Source organism: Sciurus vulgaris (genome assembly GCF_902686455.1).
Source record: "Sciurus vulgaris genome assembly, chromosome: 6".
NCBI classification, from domain to species: domain Eukaryota; kingdom Metazoa; phylum Chordata; class Mammalia; order Rodentia; family Sciuridae; genus Sciurus; species Sciurus vulgaris.
Genome location: NC_136466.1, coordinates 18144542 through 18162874, shown reverse-complemented (window position 1 = coordinate 18162874; position 18333 = coordinate 18144542). Strand labels below are relative to the sequence as shown.

At 33.6% G+C, this 18333-nt stretch overlaps 1 protein-coding gene across 2 annotated transcripts in view; it reads left to right on the top strand.

Moving 5' to 3' along the window:
- GABRG2 (gamma-aminobutyric acid type A receptor subunit gamma2) overlaps positions 1–18333 on the top strand; it is an 84695-nt gene that overhangs the window by 13851 nt on the left and 52511 nt on the right. For both annotated transcript variants that reach the window (XM_079144599.1, XM_079144598.1), the window contains exons 2-4: positions 13295–13446; positions 14892–14959; positions 18054–18274. In XM_079144599.1, the coding sequence (XP_079000725.1) occupies positions 13295–13446; positions 14892–14959; positions 18054–18274 (441 nt within the window). The remainder of the gene's footprint in view (positions 1–13294; positions 13447–14891; positions 14960–18053; positions 18275–18333) is intronic.

Sequence of the window (18333 nt, the reverse complement as noted above, 5' to 3'; positions counted from 1 at the left end):
AACCTTAATTTGATAAAATGAACAATGTAGGTTATTTTTTTGTGTGTGTGCCTGGTTCTTTGGTTCCAAATAATGTTTTTGAGATATAGTAATGTAGCACACATCATGTGGTCCTCTTTTATTTCTATAATCCCATGCATTTGCCATTCTTCCCTTGGTGCTTGCAGTCTGAAGTTAATTCAGTAAGGCTACCATGAACATTATTGTGCACATGTTTTTGAGAATGTGTTTTAATTTATCTTGATGATGTCCGTGGGACATAAAATAGGTGTAGTTTATCATAAGGATTTAGCAAAAGCGTTTTCCAGTACTTGACGTTTAAGTTTGCTGTAAATTCTTACAACTTCAGAGGTTATCTGCCTTTGTAATAGTTATATATCTAGTAATCAGTTATCCAAAAGTTAGCAATGAAATATAAGAAATCCTTCTTATCAGCTGGGTGTGGTAACACACACTGTAAGCCCAGTAGCTTGGGAGGCTGAGGCAGGAGGATCACAAGTTCAAAACAAGTCTCAGCAACTTAACAAAGCCATGAGTGAATTAAGGAAAGCCTGTCTCAAAATAAAAATTAAAAAAAAAATGGACAGGGAATATGGTTGAGTGATTAAGCACCTGTATCTTTTTTTTCTTCAAAATAAAAAGAAGAAATTCTTTTTGTCTCAAAGTTTCTGAGGGAAAGGAACATAGGAGTGGCTTACCTAGGTGGTTATGGTTCAGGACATCTCATGAGCTTGCAGTCAAGTTATTAAACAGGGTTCTGAAGATCTGAATGTGCTGGACAATATGCTTCCAATTTACTCCAAGGTGGTCATTGAGAAGAAACTGTAGTTCCTTACGTTGAGGGCTCTGTGGATTTGGAGATATGGAGAAGATAAACATAAGGAGACATGGAAGCCCCATGTTTATAATAACATCTCAAAAGATACATGCCATTTACTTCTACCATCTGCTGCTGGTAACACAGATCTCCAGGTGCTGAAGATAAAGCATTGAACAAGGCAGGCATTATCCTTGCTCTGCGGACCTTATATTCTAGAATACAGACATGATTTTTAAAACACAGTAAAGTATTATATATAATAGTATACTATAAGACTACATTATAAACTTACTTATAGACAATGCTGTTGATTTGTGTCACTTACTGACTCTGCTTTAAGAACTTCAACCATTTTTAATATACACAAATGAACATCATCATGTCCTTTTTCTCCTAGCCTAACATGAAACCTTATTTGACTCTTGTTGAGGTCTGAAGCCCTGTGTTGAATGTGGAATGGAAACAAAATGTAATTGAAGACAAAAAAAAAAAAAAAAAAATAGGTGGACAGATCCATTCCTGCCTACCTTCCTGCCTTCAAAAACTCTTTACTGAGTTCCTAATACTTAGTTGACCTGTTTTATCCTGGGGACAAAACAATGGAAAAGACAAATATCTTTATCCTCATATATCCTGCCAAGTGGTGGGGGGAGGGCCGCAGGCAGACAGTAAACAAATAAACAACAACCAAAAACACTTTAAATTTGGATAAACGTTGAACAAATAGCTAAGATATGTGGTGTTATGAAAAAAAAAAATCCAGAGAATTTTATTTTACATAGGATGTCAAGAAAGGGCATTATGAATAATAGATAAAAACAGAAGGAATTTCTAAAATTAAAGAAAAGGAGAAGTTGAAACTTTATGGGGTTGAAAAGGAGTCAGCTCTCACACTTAGGATGAGAATGGTCACAGGGAATAGCAGATGCAGGACCGTGAAAGGAAGAAGAGTGTTGTATAATTCTGGAAATGAAGTAAGTTCCAGATGGCTGAAGGACAGGGACCAGGGATGGCAAATTCAGGAGAGAATTTGAGCAACAGGAAGCAACTGCTAATAGATGGTCTAGCAGCCGTGGTAAAAAGTTTGAATCATATTTCAAGTGGGGTGTGGGTCAGGGGAAGTACTTCATACCATTAGTTTCATTAAGGAAGAAGGGCTTCTACATGATTTGGGGAATGGTGAGGTTGCAGTTTACCTACTGATTTTCAGGTGCCTGACAATTAACTCAATTGTTGACTGTTAGCTTTCTCAGGAGTCTAGTGTTGTCCTACATCCAGGCAAGACATAGAACCAATTAATAAATCTATTTTTATAATAATGAATTGAAACTAATAATTATTTTATGCCAGTCATGAAATTATTGCACTAGATCAAACAAATGTGTTTATATAAATTTAGATTTGAAGAGTTAAATGGCAAACACCATCTCTAAATTCCAAAAAAAAATTAAATTTTAACATTAATTGATCGACTTAAAAATGTAAGGATTCACATAGACAGCATCAATAAAAAGTATATTTATACATGTTTATAAAATTTCTTGCTGACTTAATCTGTGTATACAAGTACTGGGGAAAGCAAGATGCATCTAAAAGTAAAAAACAAATTTAAAATGTTCATTAAATTAACAAGAAACCATAGTATAATTTTAATAACAAATATTTCCCACTCCCTAGGAGATTTTTTTTTTAAAATAGGCTTCATTACCTCATATTTTAGTATCAGAAAATTTCAGAAGAATCTAAGAGTAGAGAATGTTTTGGGGTACAGCTATATGAAGGCTATTTTCCCTCCAAAAATGAACTCCTTTACCCAATTCCTTTTCAGTCATAATTTCTCCCCTTTGTCAACTTTTTGCAATAACTGGCCTGTTATTCATCACTGAAGATTTTTCTGTCAAGAATACCATATAAATGGTATTGTATAGTTCACCTTTGAGATTCATCTACTTTATTGAGGTATCAAATAAACACTTGAAATAGTTTAACATTCATAACCCTTAGTCATCAGGCAAATTCAATTAATACCACAATATGATATCACTACAAACTTATTAAAATGGATAAAATAAAAACAATACTGGCAAGATTCAGTGTTAATAGGAATGATTATGACCTTTATACATTGCTAATGGAAATAAAAAACTATAGTTACCCTGGAGAACAATTGGATAATTTTGTATAAAGTAATATAAACTCCTAATGTATTACTCATCAACCCCACTTCTAAATATTTACATGGGATAATTAAAAACTTATGTTCCAGAATAATGGCTTCCAAAGCAATGATTATTTAGCTAAAATTATTTTTTTAGGGAGGCTTACAGAAATTATGGCATTAAATTTCCTAGACAAAAATAGAGACTTCTTCTACTTTACTGGAGAATATATATAATTGTGATAGTCATGAACTTTTCAGTGCTTATGTGTTCTGCTTCGATATTACTGGTGTTATGTACCTGAGAACATTGGAAACAGAAAATAATGACAGGGAACATGGCAGGGAGAAGCATGGATTGTACTGGAGCCTCATTTAATAATCTGTGCACTACTGTTGCAGGTTTTTGAAAATTTTTGTAAGTAATAATCAGTAAAATCAAGAAATTACCTTGTTATTTCATTGAAGCACTCTCTCCATAATGCAAATCCTTACTGATTCAAGGTTCTAGTTATATTGTATAATAAAGGATATAAATTCGTAAATCTAGAAAAGATGCAAATATCCCTCTTCTATTATATGAACTTTCCATTTGCCTATGAAACTAATGTGCTTACTTAAAACATGTTTAAAATTGGGATGACTCTGAAGAAGTTAGAATTCTTTCAAATTCCATTGGGATCAATTTTTTTTTAAATCTTTTTTTTTTTTTAAACATTATTCCAGAATTCTTGGAACAAAGTAATTTTGGACTATGCAAAAGGCACTCAGAAAGCACTAATTGGTGCTCATTCTCCATAAAGAACTTTTAAAAATATTAATTGTTCCAGGTGCTAAAACTACTGCTTAGCTCATTGGAAATGTGTAACTAAACACAAATGAGTGGATGAACATAAATTTTCTGTTTTCTGGATCATTTATAATTCCTAGTTGTATAAATTTATATTACATGAATAAAAAATAGACTTCATTTATTGGGGGAGAGGAATTAAAGAAAAGAAACATTCCTGGCAACAAAACAAAAAGAAAAAGTTAAACAAGGTTAAGTAAGCAATAAATAAAACCTTGATTTTGAAAAAATAATTTATCAATAGTCAAATAATTTAGGCATAAGATTAGCTTTCCACAATTGGCTTTGACCACAAGAATGGATCTTAAATTTTTATAACTTAAATATCTAAGTTAAGCATAATTTCAGAAAAATGAAAGCAAAGAAAACTTCTTAGAATCATAGCCACTCTGATGTATGTACACAGGTTGATAAAACTCCTACCTGAAAGTGAAAGCGTATTCAGTTATCTGAACAAATTAGCTCTATGGCTCCAGATATCTGCATATAAAGTCAAAATTGGAAAATTTCATTTTCTGCCACTACAGAGTAGAAGACAATACAGCAATGCAGATTTTCAACACTTTTTCAATACATTTGAATTTGATTCACTTGACTATGCATCTGAATACGTGCAGGTATTATATGAATTAGAACTGACTTTTGCTCTCAGACATTTGCTCCCAGTGACCTTTAAACTATCCTAACCCGAGGAGAGTTTAATCTTCTGTTCATGTATCAGTTGAAAGTACACCCAGATTGTGTACCCTGTCTGTGGTTCCCATGCAAATATTTATATGTGTATGCATGTTCATAGGCATGATCTTTTGGAGCTAGAAGATAAAGCAAAAATTTTATTAGTTCCTCAAAATAGATTTTATTCTAGAAGAAAATATCTTTCTTACCCACAGAAATAGCATTCGGAAGTGAATACAGAGACACTTTGATAGATGTAAACTTCATGTCAATTTGAAGGTGCTGACAGACAGATTAGTCATGTTCTACCATGTGAGAATGTTTTATTATTGTCTTGCATTGTTATTTAAGCGTTGCTGTTCTAGCTGCTCAGGTATTTGTTTGTCTCTTTAAATAGATGGGAGGTGTTTTGATATCAGCATGGTATTTTTTGCTTCTTTGTAGTTGCAACTGTTTCCTGCACAAAAGAGTCTCAAATATAAGCTGATTAGCTAAGGATTAGGAAATCTAAATCTGTAAAGCATCATTTCCCAAATTCAATGGCCTTTATGGATTTTTGTCACATTTAGATGATGTGTGGTCATTTATTTACTGAATATTTTTCATAAAACAAAGTACTATATCTTTTAATATAAATATTTTATTTAATACAGTTAACAAAATAAACAAACAAACCTGGAAAGTTAGTGATACTTTTTCTTATAAAAGAAAACTGCAAAAAAAGAAAAAAAAGTATTAAAACCAAAACAAAGCTATCAAGTTTTTATAATATACTCTTGTATACCATGTGTTGTTTGTTACTAATTATTTCATAAATTAGATTAGCAAATTGGAGAAAGTGGCTAAAGATTAATTACAAATAAACTGAGATTTTTACCTTAATATCATTAGATGTGTTGAAAAAAGTTAACAATGGAAAAACTTTGTAATTATGTGATTTAATATGTTTTTTAATTCTGAGAGGTTGTGTATTCCATATTTGGGTACTTAGTGCCTGTGTGACACTTAAAGTGATCTATGTGACATTTGGAATTGTCCTGTGTTCTAGGGGCACATGTCCCAACCTTTCTTAATAAGACAAAGAGCACTATCTTAATAGGACATAAATATTAAGGATGAGGTTATTTTGAATTTCCAGTATACCTTGAAGCACTATAGTAAGTGACATCTAACTCACCTAAGAACAGTTTCCAAAGTGATTATTTACTCTAAGAAAAGAAAGATGAGAATTTCAGGTGGCTGTGTCATATTCTCTCTCAGTAACTCTTAATTCTTTCCTCATCTTAGAATGAGTTGAATATCAGTGTCTTGATCTCATCTTAAACCAATTAAATTAGTATTTTAGGAGGCTGACCTTCAGAGCACTGACATTTTCATAAAGTCCTCCAGGTAATTTTAACACAGAGCTGGGGTTAAAAATGATTGTTCTGTACCTTGTTGAACATTTGGTGTGTGCTAGACACTATGTCTTCTAAATGCATGATGATAACATCATATGGATAGAGAAATGCAAAATATTTCCTTCTTGAGCAATTTTGTGTTGGTCAGTAATTATACATTTCTCTGGCATTAGCTTTTAAGGTTTGCATATCTTTGGGGGTTAAAAATGATCTCAGATTTCCATAGTTGGAATTTAGCAGAAAATGCAGAGTTCATATGCGTCTCTGAAGTGAGGGAGAGTCACTCCCACAATTATGTTGACTTAGTATGTGACAGTGTTTTCATAATGGTCCAAACACAATACAAATGCAGTTTGTGAGATTTGTTCTCCCAGAAAAAAATGATGCTTCCTGAGACCCACATACTTGTGGACCTACTTCATGATACTGGCTTTTAAAATTACACATTAGTGTAGAGTGTGTGGGATGACTTGCCCCACTTACAGGTTATGAAATCATGCATTGAGTGGAACAAAGTCCCCATAGCTTCTATTCTATTGCAAAGTGTGTGCAAGTAAGCAAATTGAGAATACTATATGCATTATTTTTTGTAAATGACATTAAATTTCTTTTTTATTATTTTCAAAAATTTGTTCTAATTAGTTGTACATGACAGTAGAATACATTTATACATTTTGATATGAAAAGATAAATTAGAACTACTACAGTTTAAGAATTACCCATTGATGTTTCTTTTTAATTACAATTTACCATCTACATTTTTATATATATTCTGTTCAATAGTGATAGACAGTTTACACGACTTCAGAACACATTTCATGGGTTAGCCTTGACTTATTTCATTTTAATCCAAAAAATGTTTTTAGTGTATATCATTTGTTTTCACATGAAGAGAATTGATAGCATTTAATGAAGAGAGTTAAGTTTGCCATGCAATAGCATGTTCTAGAGGCTGCTCTCTTAGTGTGAGCTACAGTGGTTCCATAGAAACATGTAAAAAAATGGGGATGAGTTTTACTAATTTTCACAAACATTAAACCTTCTTTAAAAATAACCCATACTCTCATTGATTCAGTCATCATTTTGAAAAGTACTTGTTGGCTATATTAGCAGGTGCTAGGCATTTGCAAGCTTTTTGCAAACCAACACTGTTGAGCATAGAAGCAACTCTTGTCCTGAGGGGCCTAATGTTCTGCTTCTAACCTTGACATTTAAATCTAATTATTTTAACCTTTATTTTTTGCTATTGGGAAGTAAAATTTATAAAAGTGCATAAGACATAAATATAGCTCAGTGAGTTATCACATATTAGAATAAAAACCAATATAACCACCAACTGAGAGTGGAAATGAAATATTGCCAACACCTCAGAAAAGTCCTCATTATTTTCCCAGTTTCTGTCCTCTTTCTCTTATCACAATAACTGCTGTCCTTTCTTTGAGCATCTTAATTCTTCCCTGTCAGTATATTCTACATAAACAGGAATATAACATATTTGTATGTATATGGATGCATGTGCAATGTCTTTTGCTCAGATTTTTTTTCTTGAATTAGCTTTGCTGCATGTAGCAAAAATCCTTAGTTATGATTTATAAATTCAATAATTCATATTCATCAATATATCTATTGATGTATAATATTTAAGTGTGTGAATATATAATATTTTGTTATTCCATTCCATTGTTGATCTACGCTATATCCATTTCTGTCAAACGTTGAATTACTAGTACAGTAATGCAAATTTGAATTTTCTTATACACATTATTTAGTTTATATATAGATGCCTATGTGTTCAGAATAAACCCAGGACTGGGATTTCTGGGTTATAGTATATATAGATGTTCACATTATCAGGTAATGCCAAAACAGTTTTCTTCCAGCAGCACATGAGTCCTAGACACTCCACATCCTCACACTTTTCTTTGAGAAAGGATGAAACAAAAGAACAATAACAAATCATGGTAAGAGAACTAAGAGATAATGAACTTACTGGAACATGACCTCACATGGATGATTCCCCCTGCATCCTATTCCATTCTCATTAGTGAGCATTGAGTTGTTCTCAACATTTTTTCCTCATCACCTTCTCAAATGCCTCAATTTTTTACTTGGTATCTACAAAGCCAACATACTTTTTGGGAAGCTCCATTCTCACTTTGATATGAGTGGTAAGAAATAGATTAAAATACTCAGCATCTTCCGTTCTCTAGCTATAGATACTAATTTTCTATATATGATCCCATCCAGGCTAGTGACATGCAAAATGAGACTTTTTGAGGGTTTTTTAGACAAGAAGACATCTCACTTTTTTGGAAAGAGTTCTTGGAAAAATTTACCTCTGCTTCGTTGATGTAAGCAAGGATGTAAGCAGAGATGAAGTCTTTGACAGCTACACTGTCAAGTAAAATTTGGAATGAAGTTAATGCCATGGAGAATAGAGAGGGGACAGAACAAATGGGAGTTTTTAAATATATAGGATGCTGAAGCCCATCCTACCTCAGTCTTTATAATTACATCTGCCAAAGCTTTCCAATTTGGTTTGGATAGTCCTGAAACTTGCAATCAAAATTCATCCCCATAGACAGGTCTCGGGATATAGTTTAATGGTAGAGTGCTTGCCTAGCATGTACCAGACCCTAGCACCGCAAAACAAAACAAAACTTATAAAACCCCACAAATATTTATTTGATATGAGTCATTCATGACTATTAATAAAATAAAATTTGCATTTTAAATATATCTGATAAAATATTTAAATATCTGATAATTGATTTATTCAAATAGGCACATGTATTAAAAGGTGTTAGCCTAATATCAAAGAATAGAACTAGGTAAGAGATAAGGAAGTCATTCTGAGTAGGGCAGTTTACTCTTAGAACCTTTCACTCTGCTGCTTGAGGGCTACCCTACGTGAACATTCACATTCATGTGCACACCCCATGCATGGACCAGCTCTCTCAATAATTCCTTCCCAGGTCACCTTCAGGCTGGGCTGAGAGATACAGAATGCCCTAGACCACTAAAGGGATCAAGTGGTGTTCCAGTTCTGTAGGTCACTAAACACCATTTAAGACTCCTGGTTCTCTTGGACGTACACAATGATGTTTTGGGTCTCATCTTCAAATGCCAAGTTTTCTATGTTCTCTGATGGGGCAAACTTCCCTATTCTACTTGTGCCTGCACTTTCTAAAGTTCTTCTCCAGCAGAGACTGGAGGGCATCTTTCAAAATGAACTAACTTATACTCCAGCCATGGCCTGCCCATGCATTGCTTTCCAAATAGAGGAGGAGTTCAAATGAGGCAGTTTATCCCATCTGTTAAGTTAAATTGCAAGCTTTGCTGTTATTCCGCACCATGGGAAGATCATATCATTGGTACCTGCAATGGTTAGTTAGGAAATCTGAATATTATCAACTTTGTGCTAAAGATGCTGTATCTTTTATTGGGCTCGGGTATAAACTAATTTATTCTCCTACAGGAAGATGAGCTGGTGAAATCATTTATTTTGGATGTTTTTATTGTTTGACGAATGTACAGTAACAGGCTCTTTGGTTCCAATTTCTTTTCAAAGCCTTTTGGCATAATAGTTATATATTTTGTTTTGGAAAATCAGAGTTCTTACTGGTAACTATAATTGTGTATCTTTATATGAGATAAGAGGATAATTATAGGAATATTAGTGTTTTAAGGATTAAATCAGAGAATTATTTACACCCTTGTTACTTGTATAACATAATGAATATTTAACAGCAGTTATTTTTGGTGTTATTATTCCTCTGTTGAAAATCAGTTATAAAAAAATTGATTATTTCTACAAATCTTCATTAAGTACATGCTCATGGAATTTATAGTTCACTAATGGAGACAATTAATAGACAAAGCAATACATACAGATTGTGATAAATGGTGTGAAGTGATCAATTTACTGGTTAGAGCATATAAAATGTGCAGTGGGCAACTAATGTAGACAGCTCATCTCAGCATGGCCTGGGTGAGAAGATGATGTTTGGGTTGAAATTTAAGAGATAAGATGAAAAAAGCTACAGTGAGGACTCGTAATGGGGTGGAATAAAGCAAAGACCATAGGATTGCATATGCAAAGCCATGCAGCTTGGCCTGGCTGCTGGAACTGCACCAACTCCTGGGTAGCTGGCTGGTATAAGGAGCAAGATCTTCCTTGTTCATGGTGCTTTGGAGTGAGGAATTCCTATTGGACAGTCTTGCAAGAAGCCTGGGCAACAGGGGATTCCCAGGAGTGTGGCTAAAGCAAAGAGTAGAGATTTATGAGATAGAAGCAGGGATATTCAAAATTCAAAGGTTATATTAATAGGACAAAAAACCTAAATGTATGGGAAATTTTTTCAAAGAAAAGATTAAAATTTATCATTTTTATGGCACATATATCTTGGGAGATACATACTGACATTTAAAAATACTCTGCTTATGATTCACTATATCTATAAAATAAAAGTTTGCCAAAATCATACCAAAAAACGTTGGTAAAATTTGTTATGAAAGAGTGATTTAAAAATATTTGAAGTATAAAAATAAATGAGCCTTTGTTTACTTTTTAAATTCAATGACCTCATCTACCTATGTTAGAGAAAGATAAATTGTCTTTATGATGCATGTAATATCAATGAATTTAAAGATATATCAATAAAAATACAACTATGCTTATTTCTGTTTTACTATCCTGAAAAATAATTAGCCCTTTTCTCCTATTGGACTTAGAGCTTTATTAAGTCTGTGGGAATATGAAATCCTCATATGAAAATGTAAAATTCCAGAAAAATGTATGATTAATCTTGGCAGTGACAAACATTCACAAGATGTACCAAAATTCAGAGTCAGAATCTTCTTTGTAATTGTAAGCAAACTCTCAATGAACAACGTCAATCAAGTTTTGTCTATAAGCCTCTTTTAATCCTAGTTAAAATGTTTTATCAACTTGAAGATGAGTTCATGTTTATAATCATATGTGAAACTGTAAAGACTGAAATAAAATTGAATAATCCAATTTATAACAGGGAGACTCAGATTCAAAAGATCTAAGATAGGAAGCTGGGAATCTATATTTTAAAAAGTTGGTTCTAGCACATGGGACACAGGAATACACATACACACACACATGCAGCCAAGAATAAGTATCGCTAGTCTACCCACTCTAGAACTAACATTTTCTTTTTTTTATTTTTTTGCGGTACTGGGGATTGAACTCAGGGCCTTGTGCTTGCAAGGCAAGCACTCTAACAGCTGAGCTATCTCCCCAGCCCTAGAATTAACATTTTCATATTTTAATATGTATATGAATCTCTGCTGCAACTTGTTAAAATAAAAGCTTCTGAGTATATGGGTGGATCCTAGGGCTCTGCATTTCTAGAAAGTTCCCAAGGAATGCTGTTGCTGGTGGTCCAAGGCTTTTGGGCAGATGGCTTTGTAACATTGTTTTGAAACTTTCCAGAAACAAGAAGTCCAAACCTTTTTTGGCATTGACTCTCAGATATTATCACTCAGATGACCAAAAATAAAATCATTTTGTATTATGTTTTTTTAATTTGAGAGTAATTTCAATTTCACTTCTTTCCCTGTTTAAGAATATCATTTTAAACTAAAGGGCACCAGGAGGAGTAATAATCTATAAATGCTATTGCATTCAGAGAAGTGCCTTTTGCCAGAAGTTCAAGTTTGTGTTTACTCTCAGCCCACACAACAGTCAAATCGACTTTCCTGAGTCATTCTTAGTCTGTTTCTGCTCAGGCACTGTCATGGAGCTGACAATCCCACAGAATATCTCACCTAACGCTCATTATGCCCAGACAGCCACCTGTGAATACCGAGGTTCTTACCTCCAGAAGAGGCCAGAGAAAGAAACGGCCAGCCATGAAAGAGAGAAGTATTTTTTAAGATAAATTTGGAAATCATTCCAGATTATGCACCAGTCCCATTAATTTAGCCCTTAGCTGAGAGAGCCGTAGAGAGGAGAAACTTCATTTATTTATAATACAGTGGCTCATTATTTTTCTTCCCAGAAAACATCTGTTTTTAGTTCTTCTCAACCATATTAGATAAAAGCCTTGAAGTAGCATCTTTAGAGTCAGATTTTAGAGCAGTTGTTATGGCAGCGGTCACTCTATAATGACAATAATAATGGGCCTAATTGCTGCGTCAGACACTGTGTTACATACTTAATAAGCATTATTTTAATCTTACACAAGAATGTGAACTGAGTACTAGTAGTTCCTTAATTTTAAAAATGAGAGTTTCGAGGTTTATCAAGGCTAAATAACTTGTCCCAGGTCATAAAATAGCAAGTGACAGACATAAAAACGATTCTAGAAAGCAGACCATGGTAACAGCAGATGGCTTCACATAGTCTTTCCTCTGAGTTAAAGAACTTGAAATTTTCTTTGCCAGAGACCCATTTCTTTCCTTATACTACTAAGATTTGGGTCAGAGGATTATAGATCTATTATGCAGAATTTATCAGTGCTCTGGAAAAATGATGAATTGAACCCTCAGAGGGGATTTCCTAGCAGAAGACTGGTCTCTATGCTCACAATGAAGCCTTTCTTTTTGAGAGCATGTTGAAACATTGCCCAGCCCATCCTACTCACTGTGGACACTATGAAATTAATGCTTGTTTAAAGTTTCTGTGCTCACTGAAGTGCAAGATGTAAAACGCTATTTTAGGCTTTTTGCACATGTATTTTTATAGTGCTTCCTGAAGCTTTAAAACATAATGAAAGAGGGGGTTACAGTACTTGCTTACTAAGTTGAGACATACTAGTGATTGCTCTAAAAATTTCATCTTCAGTCCTTATTCTCAAGCAACATTCAGCATGTAATCATCATTTTATCCAATATTTATCCATCTAAATATTGTGTATATATACATGCATATACACACAAGCATGTACACATGCACAAACATATACCCACATATATGTTCAAGTTATATATATATATATATATATATATATGCAGGTATACACAAAACATTACTACATTGTGTGTGTGTGTATAAATGTTTTGATGACTGTGGGTGATTGAGAAAAGGTAACAAATCTGGTTTGAGAATACATGTATTCAGGGCAATGTGGTAACGTCAAGCATAGGAAAGGCAGAAATAAATGGTAACTCATGGTGTATTTATAGACAGAAGGGCAGAGCACTCTGGAAAAATGGAGAGATACTTTAATACATTGTAATCCCCATCTGTACAGTTTAATCAGTTAGATTAACCATCAGGTGGATTTTTCTTTCTTTTTTTTTTTTTTTAATTCTACATTCCCGTAAACTTGTTTAATTTCTCCTTCACCGTCAGAGTTTTTTGGTAAGAGGCAAATCAGATGTAATCTGCTTCTTGACCCATATTTTTGTTTTCTTAGCTTTACAAGTCAAAAATCCGATGACGACTATGAAGATTATGCTTCTAACAAAACCTGGGTCTTGACCCCTAAAGTTCCTGAGGGTGATGTCACTGTCATCTTAAACAACCTGCTGGAAGGATATGACAATAAACTTCGACCTGACATAGGAGGTATGATGAAGCCTTCTGAGAGGCGCACCTGAATTCGAAAACATCAGCATACTTCAAGAGCCAGAAAGTCCTAAATTATACTTCTCTTACGAGTTGTAAAAATACATAGAGAATGTAAATAGTGGGAGGGGCATTGATCAGTTCCACAAGAGAAAATGATTTTCATGTGAAGATTGAGAACCAGAAATGTAAATTTTCATAGTTATTCTGGACAAAGGCTATAAAAAAATGATGATGCCTTAGGAAATACCATAAAAAATATAAGAAAAAAAAATAATAGAAAGGACACACTGGTTATCTGCTGCTGTGTAACAAACAAGGACTTAATTACTTGGCCAACAACAGAAAACATTTCTTTAACACTACATTGGGAGTTGGGATAGCCTGGACCAAGCGAGGCTGGTGCTGGTAATTGGGGGCAGAGGTGCTATAAGATCTTTCATTCTAATCTTGGAACCAATACACTAGTTAAGAGCTAGAGAGAAATGAGAAACTCACAAAGTTTAATGCTTTGTCTTTGAATTGACATTCTATCTTCTGCCTATGCATCATTATCCAGAGCAAGGCTGGTCAAGCCCAAAGTCTAGAGGCAGAGGAACAACCTCACCCAGATGAAGGTCAGACTATAGATGCCAGTATTCCTGAGTATTCTATTCACCCCAGAGACAGGCATAGTACTTTCTGGGAAAATGAATAAAGATGAGAAAAATGTACTTTGTTGAATCAAAGCCCAGAATGATATTATGAATCTTTGTTCATTAGATGCTAAATGAAAATGGAGCACCTGTGTTTGGTCAGGGATAGTATACTACAGATTTTTATCCCAGTCTACTCTGATAAATAGGTATATAATGAGCTTCCATATGCTTTCCTCATATTATCTATGTAGTCACACCATGCACTAATTCATTGAGAAAGATTGATTTGGGGTTGGCTAGAGGCATGTGAGGATAAAGTAATCATAAAATGAATCAGCAGGGAGTGAGATTTCAAAATAATTCATATTACTCAGGGCTCTTTATGTCTACCTCATGTTTCCATTGTAGTTATTTTTTTATGAATTACTAATTATTTTCTATGTGGGTAATGTCAGGTTAAGATATGTAAGTTGAAGACAAAATGGCAAAATTCAAGATATCTGAGAAAAGAAGGAGGATAAACTTCAAAAAGTGTCTTTTGATTTCTCCATTTTTATGTAGTTTCAAAAGGATAATCAGTTTCAAAACTCTACTATGCTTGTTTATTGCATTTATATGCATAAAAAGAGAGGTTTCTTTGAAAACAAAGTTGTTACTCAAAGGTATTGAAGTAGTAACTGGTACTAAATTAGTTGTGAATAAAATAATTCTAATGTACTGAAACAAGTCTATTCTAGAAAATAAAGACTAAAATGATAAGATTTTGCACCTCTCCATGTGTGTATACCTCTATGTTTCTTGTTACAGTGAAACCAACATTAATTCACACAGACATGTATGTTAATAGCATTGGCCCAGTGAACGCTATCAATATGGTGAGTTTCATAATAAAATTGTCTTTTTTGTTAACATAAAAGTAACATGGAACATGACAATAAAGGAGATTAGGTTTAATGGGTTACTGTCTCATTGAATTTCTGACTACCCACAAATGGAGAAAGTCAAACAGAAAACAGTACGTGTATTTGAATTCAAAAGGAAAGTGAAATAAGCCAAACTTAGAAAGTTAAGAGTTGAATGTTTTCTCTCATGTATGTAAACTAGAGAGAGGGAAAGAGAGAACAGAATTAAAAGAAGGAGTAAGGGTGAAAAAGTCAGAAAAATTGAATGGAGTAAAATAGAACAAAGGAAGGTGATGGATAGGGAGGAGGGGGTTATGGGGAAGTACTAGGGAACAGAATTATGCTATGTCTATGTATAAATATTGCACAATAAATCCCATTTATATGTATAATGGTAATGCACTAATAATAATAATAATAATAAGGCAGATCAGTAGAGCAAGTGGATCTGAGGAAGCAGGGAGGGAGGGAAAAGAAGAGTACTATGGAATGAGGTTGATTAAAATTACATTGTGTATATGTGAATATGGCATAATGAATCCCACTAATTATATATAATTATAAGGTACCAATAATTTTTTAAAAGATCAGGTTCAAGATTTTGGAAGGGAAAGAAAAATCTTTTGAATTTTTTTTTCTCTTGTGATTTGAAGATAAATAAATTTTCAGAATTTTTTTGTTATAAAAATTAATAATATAGAAAAATTAAATTTATAAAATGTTATGATATTGAAACTCAGCAACTATTATATGTGTACCTGACAATTGCTAATTACAACAAAATAAAATAGAGTACTCCATTAAAATAATGGATGTTGTAGGGATGACAGAGTTTACATCAAATTAGAAAGGTTTTTCAGAGAAAATAGTTCATCAGTTATAATAAAGAATGTAACTTTGTTCTTCTATAACATTTTCCACCCACATATGAAGTGATACACTAGACTGAGTGTATCATAGAATGGAGTGGAGCAGGATAGAATGGAGTCAAAATATTATAATAATGTGCAGTATGATTTAACAAAATAATTTAATGCAGTATGGTACTGGCACAATTTAAAAAGTGTTTACCAAGCAAGCAATAACGATATTCTGTGATGGAACTATAGGGCACCACCTGCATGGCCCTCGGCAATTCCTTTGTTTGCTTTACCATGAATCATTCATTATAACATGTTGTTACATCTTTACAAGAGAAGTTCTCAAAATCTTTAGTATTCTGACATGAAATGTAAATATTTAAAAAGAGGAATTTATAGGTATCAGTGTAACTTCATTCTTGTAGGCAGTTTATTTAAACTTAGATTTTTTGTTTTGTTTTGCTGTAGGAATCGAGTCCCCAGAACTGACCCAGGATCAGAGTTTGTAAAACGCTGGTGTTAAAATGTTTCCAGTTCTGTTTGATTTTTGTGGATTTTTTTTTTTCTTTTTTGGCTTTGTCTTTTGTTTTGGTCAAAGTGTATCCCAATTTTTTTGACATAGGGAAAGATACAAAACAGTGTGGATAGTGTAAGATAAGTACCTCTGACAGTGCATATTCTCTAAGGAATCAGTGATTTCCTGTTTTTTGTTTTTATTTTTTTTTATTTTTTATTTATTTATTTTTTATGTTTGACATAAAAAGAAATGTGGGAGACTGGGCTGGGAAATGTGACTTTCCGCCCTATCTCTCACCTTCTATGAATATTGAGCTCTTTCTATTTCCTTTAATTTTTTCTTTAAATTTTTAAGTTACAAAATTATGCAAGACTTCATTAGGTTAGTTATTATCAATGATGCCAGTATCAAATAATTTAACCTGAAGTGTATTGTAATAATAGTTCATTCTTTGTTTTATATTCACATAAGGTGGTTTATTAAATGAGATATTGCCTGAAGAGTATTTAGCCAAAGTATTGACTCCAAATAAGTACCTGATAGAACAAGAATAAAAGGAGAGCAGCCTTCTGCTTGACAGCTGGGTGGTGGTAATGGCGGTGATGAAGTTGAGAAGCACAGCATCTTAGCATTATGGAGCTGGAGGGGACCTGAGCATATATAGAATTGTTTGCTTGTTTGTGAAGATGAAGGAAATGCGACTCAAGGAGTAAAGAGGTTTTCCCCAAAGACTGGCTCTTAATGTGGCAGCCACACTAGAACTCCAGTGTTCAGACTCCAGGCCCTAATGGTCTGAATTTCACAGCACAGTTGTTTTGCTTTGACTGAAGTCAATGATTTTTCTAGTTTACTGACATCTGCTTGAGGGGAATCATTATAGTCATTTAAGAACAGGCTTTGTGATAGAGATGTAGTGCAAATATTAGAAATGATTTTTTAATTTCATTAATCTCATCTTCTTTAGAAATGAAAATGAAAAGCAGCAGTAATAAGTAGTTTAAAAAGACGTGTTACTTTTCATTGGCTGTTTGCTATCTGCCATGCATGTGTGAAGCACTTCATGTGTATTCCATTTTTCTATGTTCACATGACCTGCCTAGTTAGATTTCTTAGAATCTTCATTTTATTATGAGGCATCTGAAGCTTCAGCTTAGTATCATTTGGGATATTCTAGAGTTTGTTTCACTCTATAATAGTGATTGTGAACCTAGAAAGTTTTGATCCTTAGGAAACATTCCACAATGTTTGGAGGTAATTTTAGTTGTCCCAACTTGGTTAGAGTGACGATGAAGTGGAGGGGTTGCTGCTGATGCCTAGAAAATAGAAGTAAGGATGCCACTAAACACACAACGATGCATAGGTCAATTTTCCACAGCAAAGAATGAGCTGGCTCAAATACCATGACGGATTGTGCTCTCTAGACATGGGAAGCAAAGAATGACGTCAGGGCTATGAACTTTTGTCAGAATAGATTAAGAAAGGTCTAGTTTTTTTTTTTTTTAATAAAAATATTAAACTGTTTGCAAAAGATGGTTGAGGCAATGACCTTATACACAAAGCTATTGCTTCCTCTAGGAGTATGCAAAACCAAAGTAACTTTTACTCATATTGACAATATGTGCAAGAATAAAATATACAAAATATATTCTTATTGTATTAAAATGTTCTGTTATCTTTCTCTTTAAAATAGGAATATACCATTGATATATTTTTTGCCCAAACATGGTATGACAGACGCTTGAAATTTAACAGCACCATTAAAGTCCTTCGATTGAATAGCAACATGGTGGGAAAAATCTGGATCCCAGACACTTTCTTCAGAAACTCCAAAAAGGCAGATGCACACTGGATAACCACTCCCAATAGGATGCTGAGAATTTGGAATGATGGCCGAGTGCTCTATACCCTAAGGTATTCTTCTGAAAAGGAAGCAGAGTAATCACTAGGAGTATAATAAAAATCAACCATAC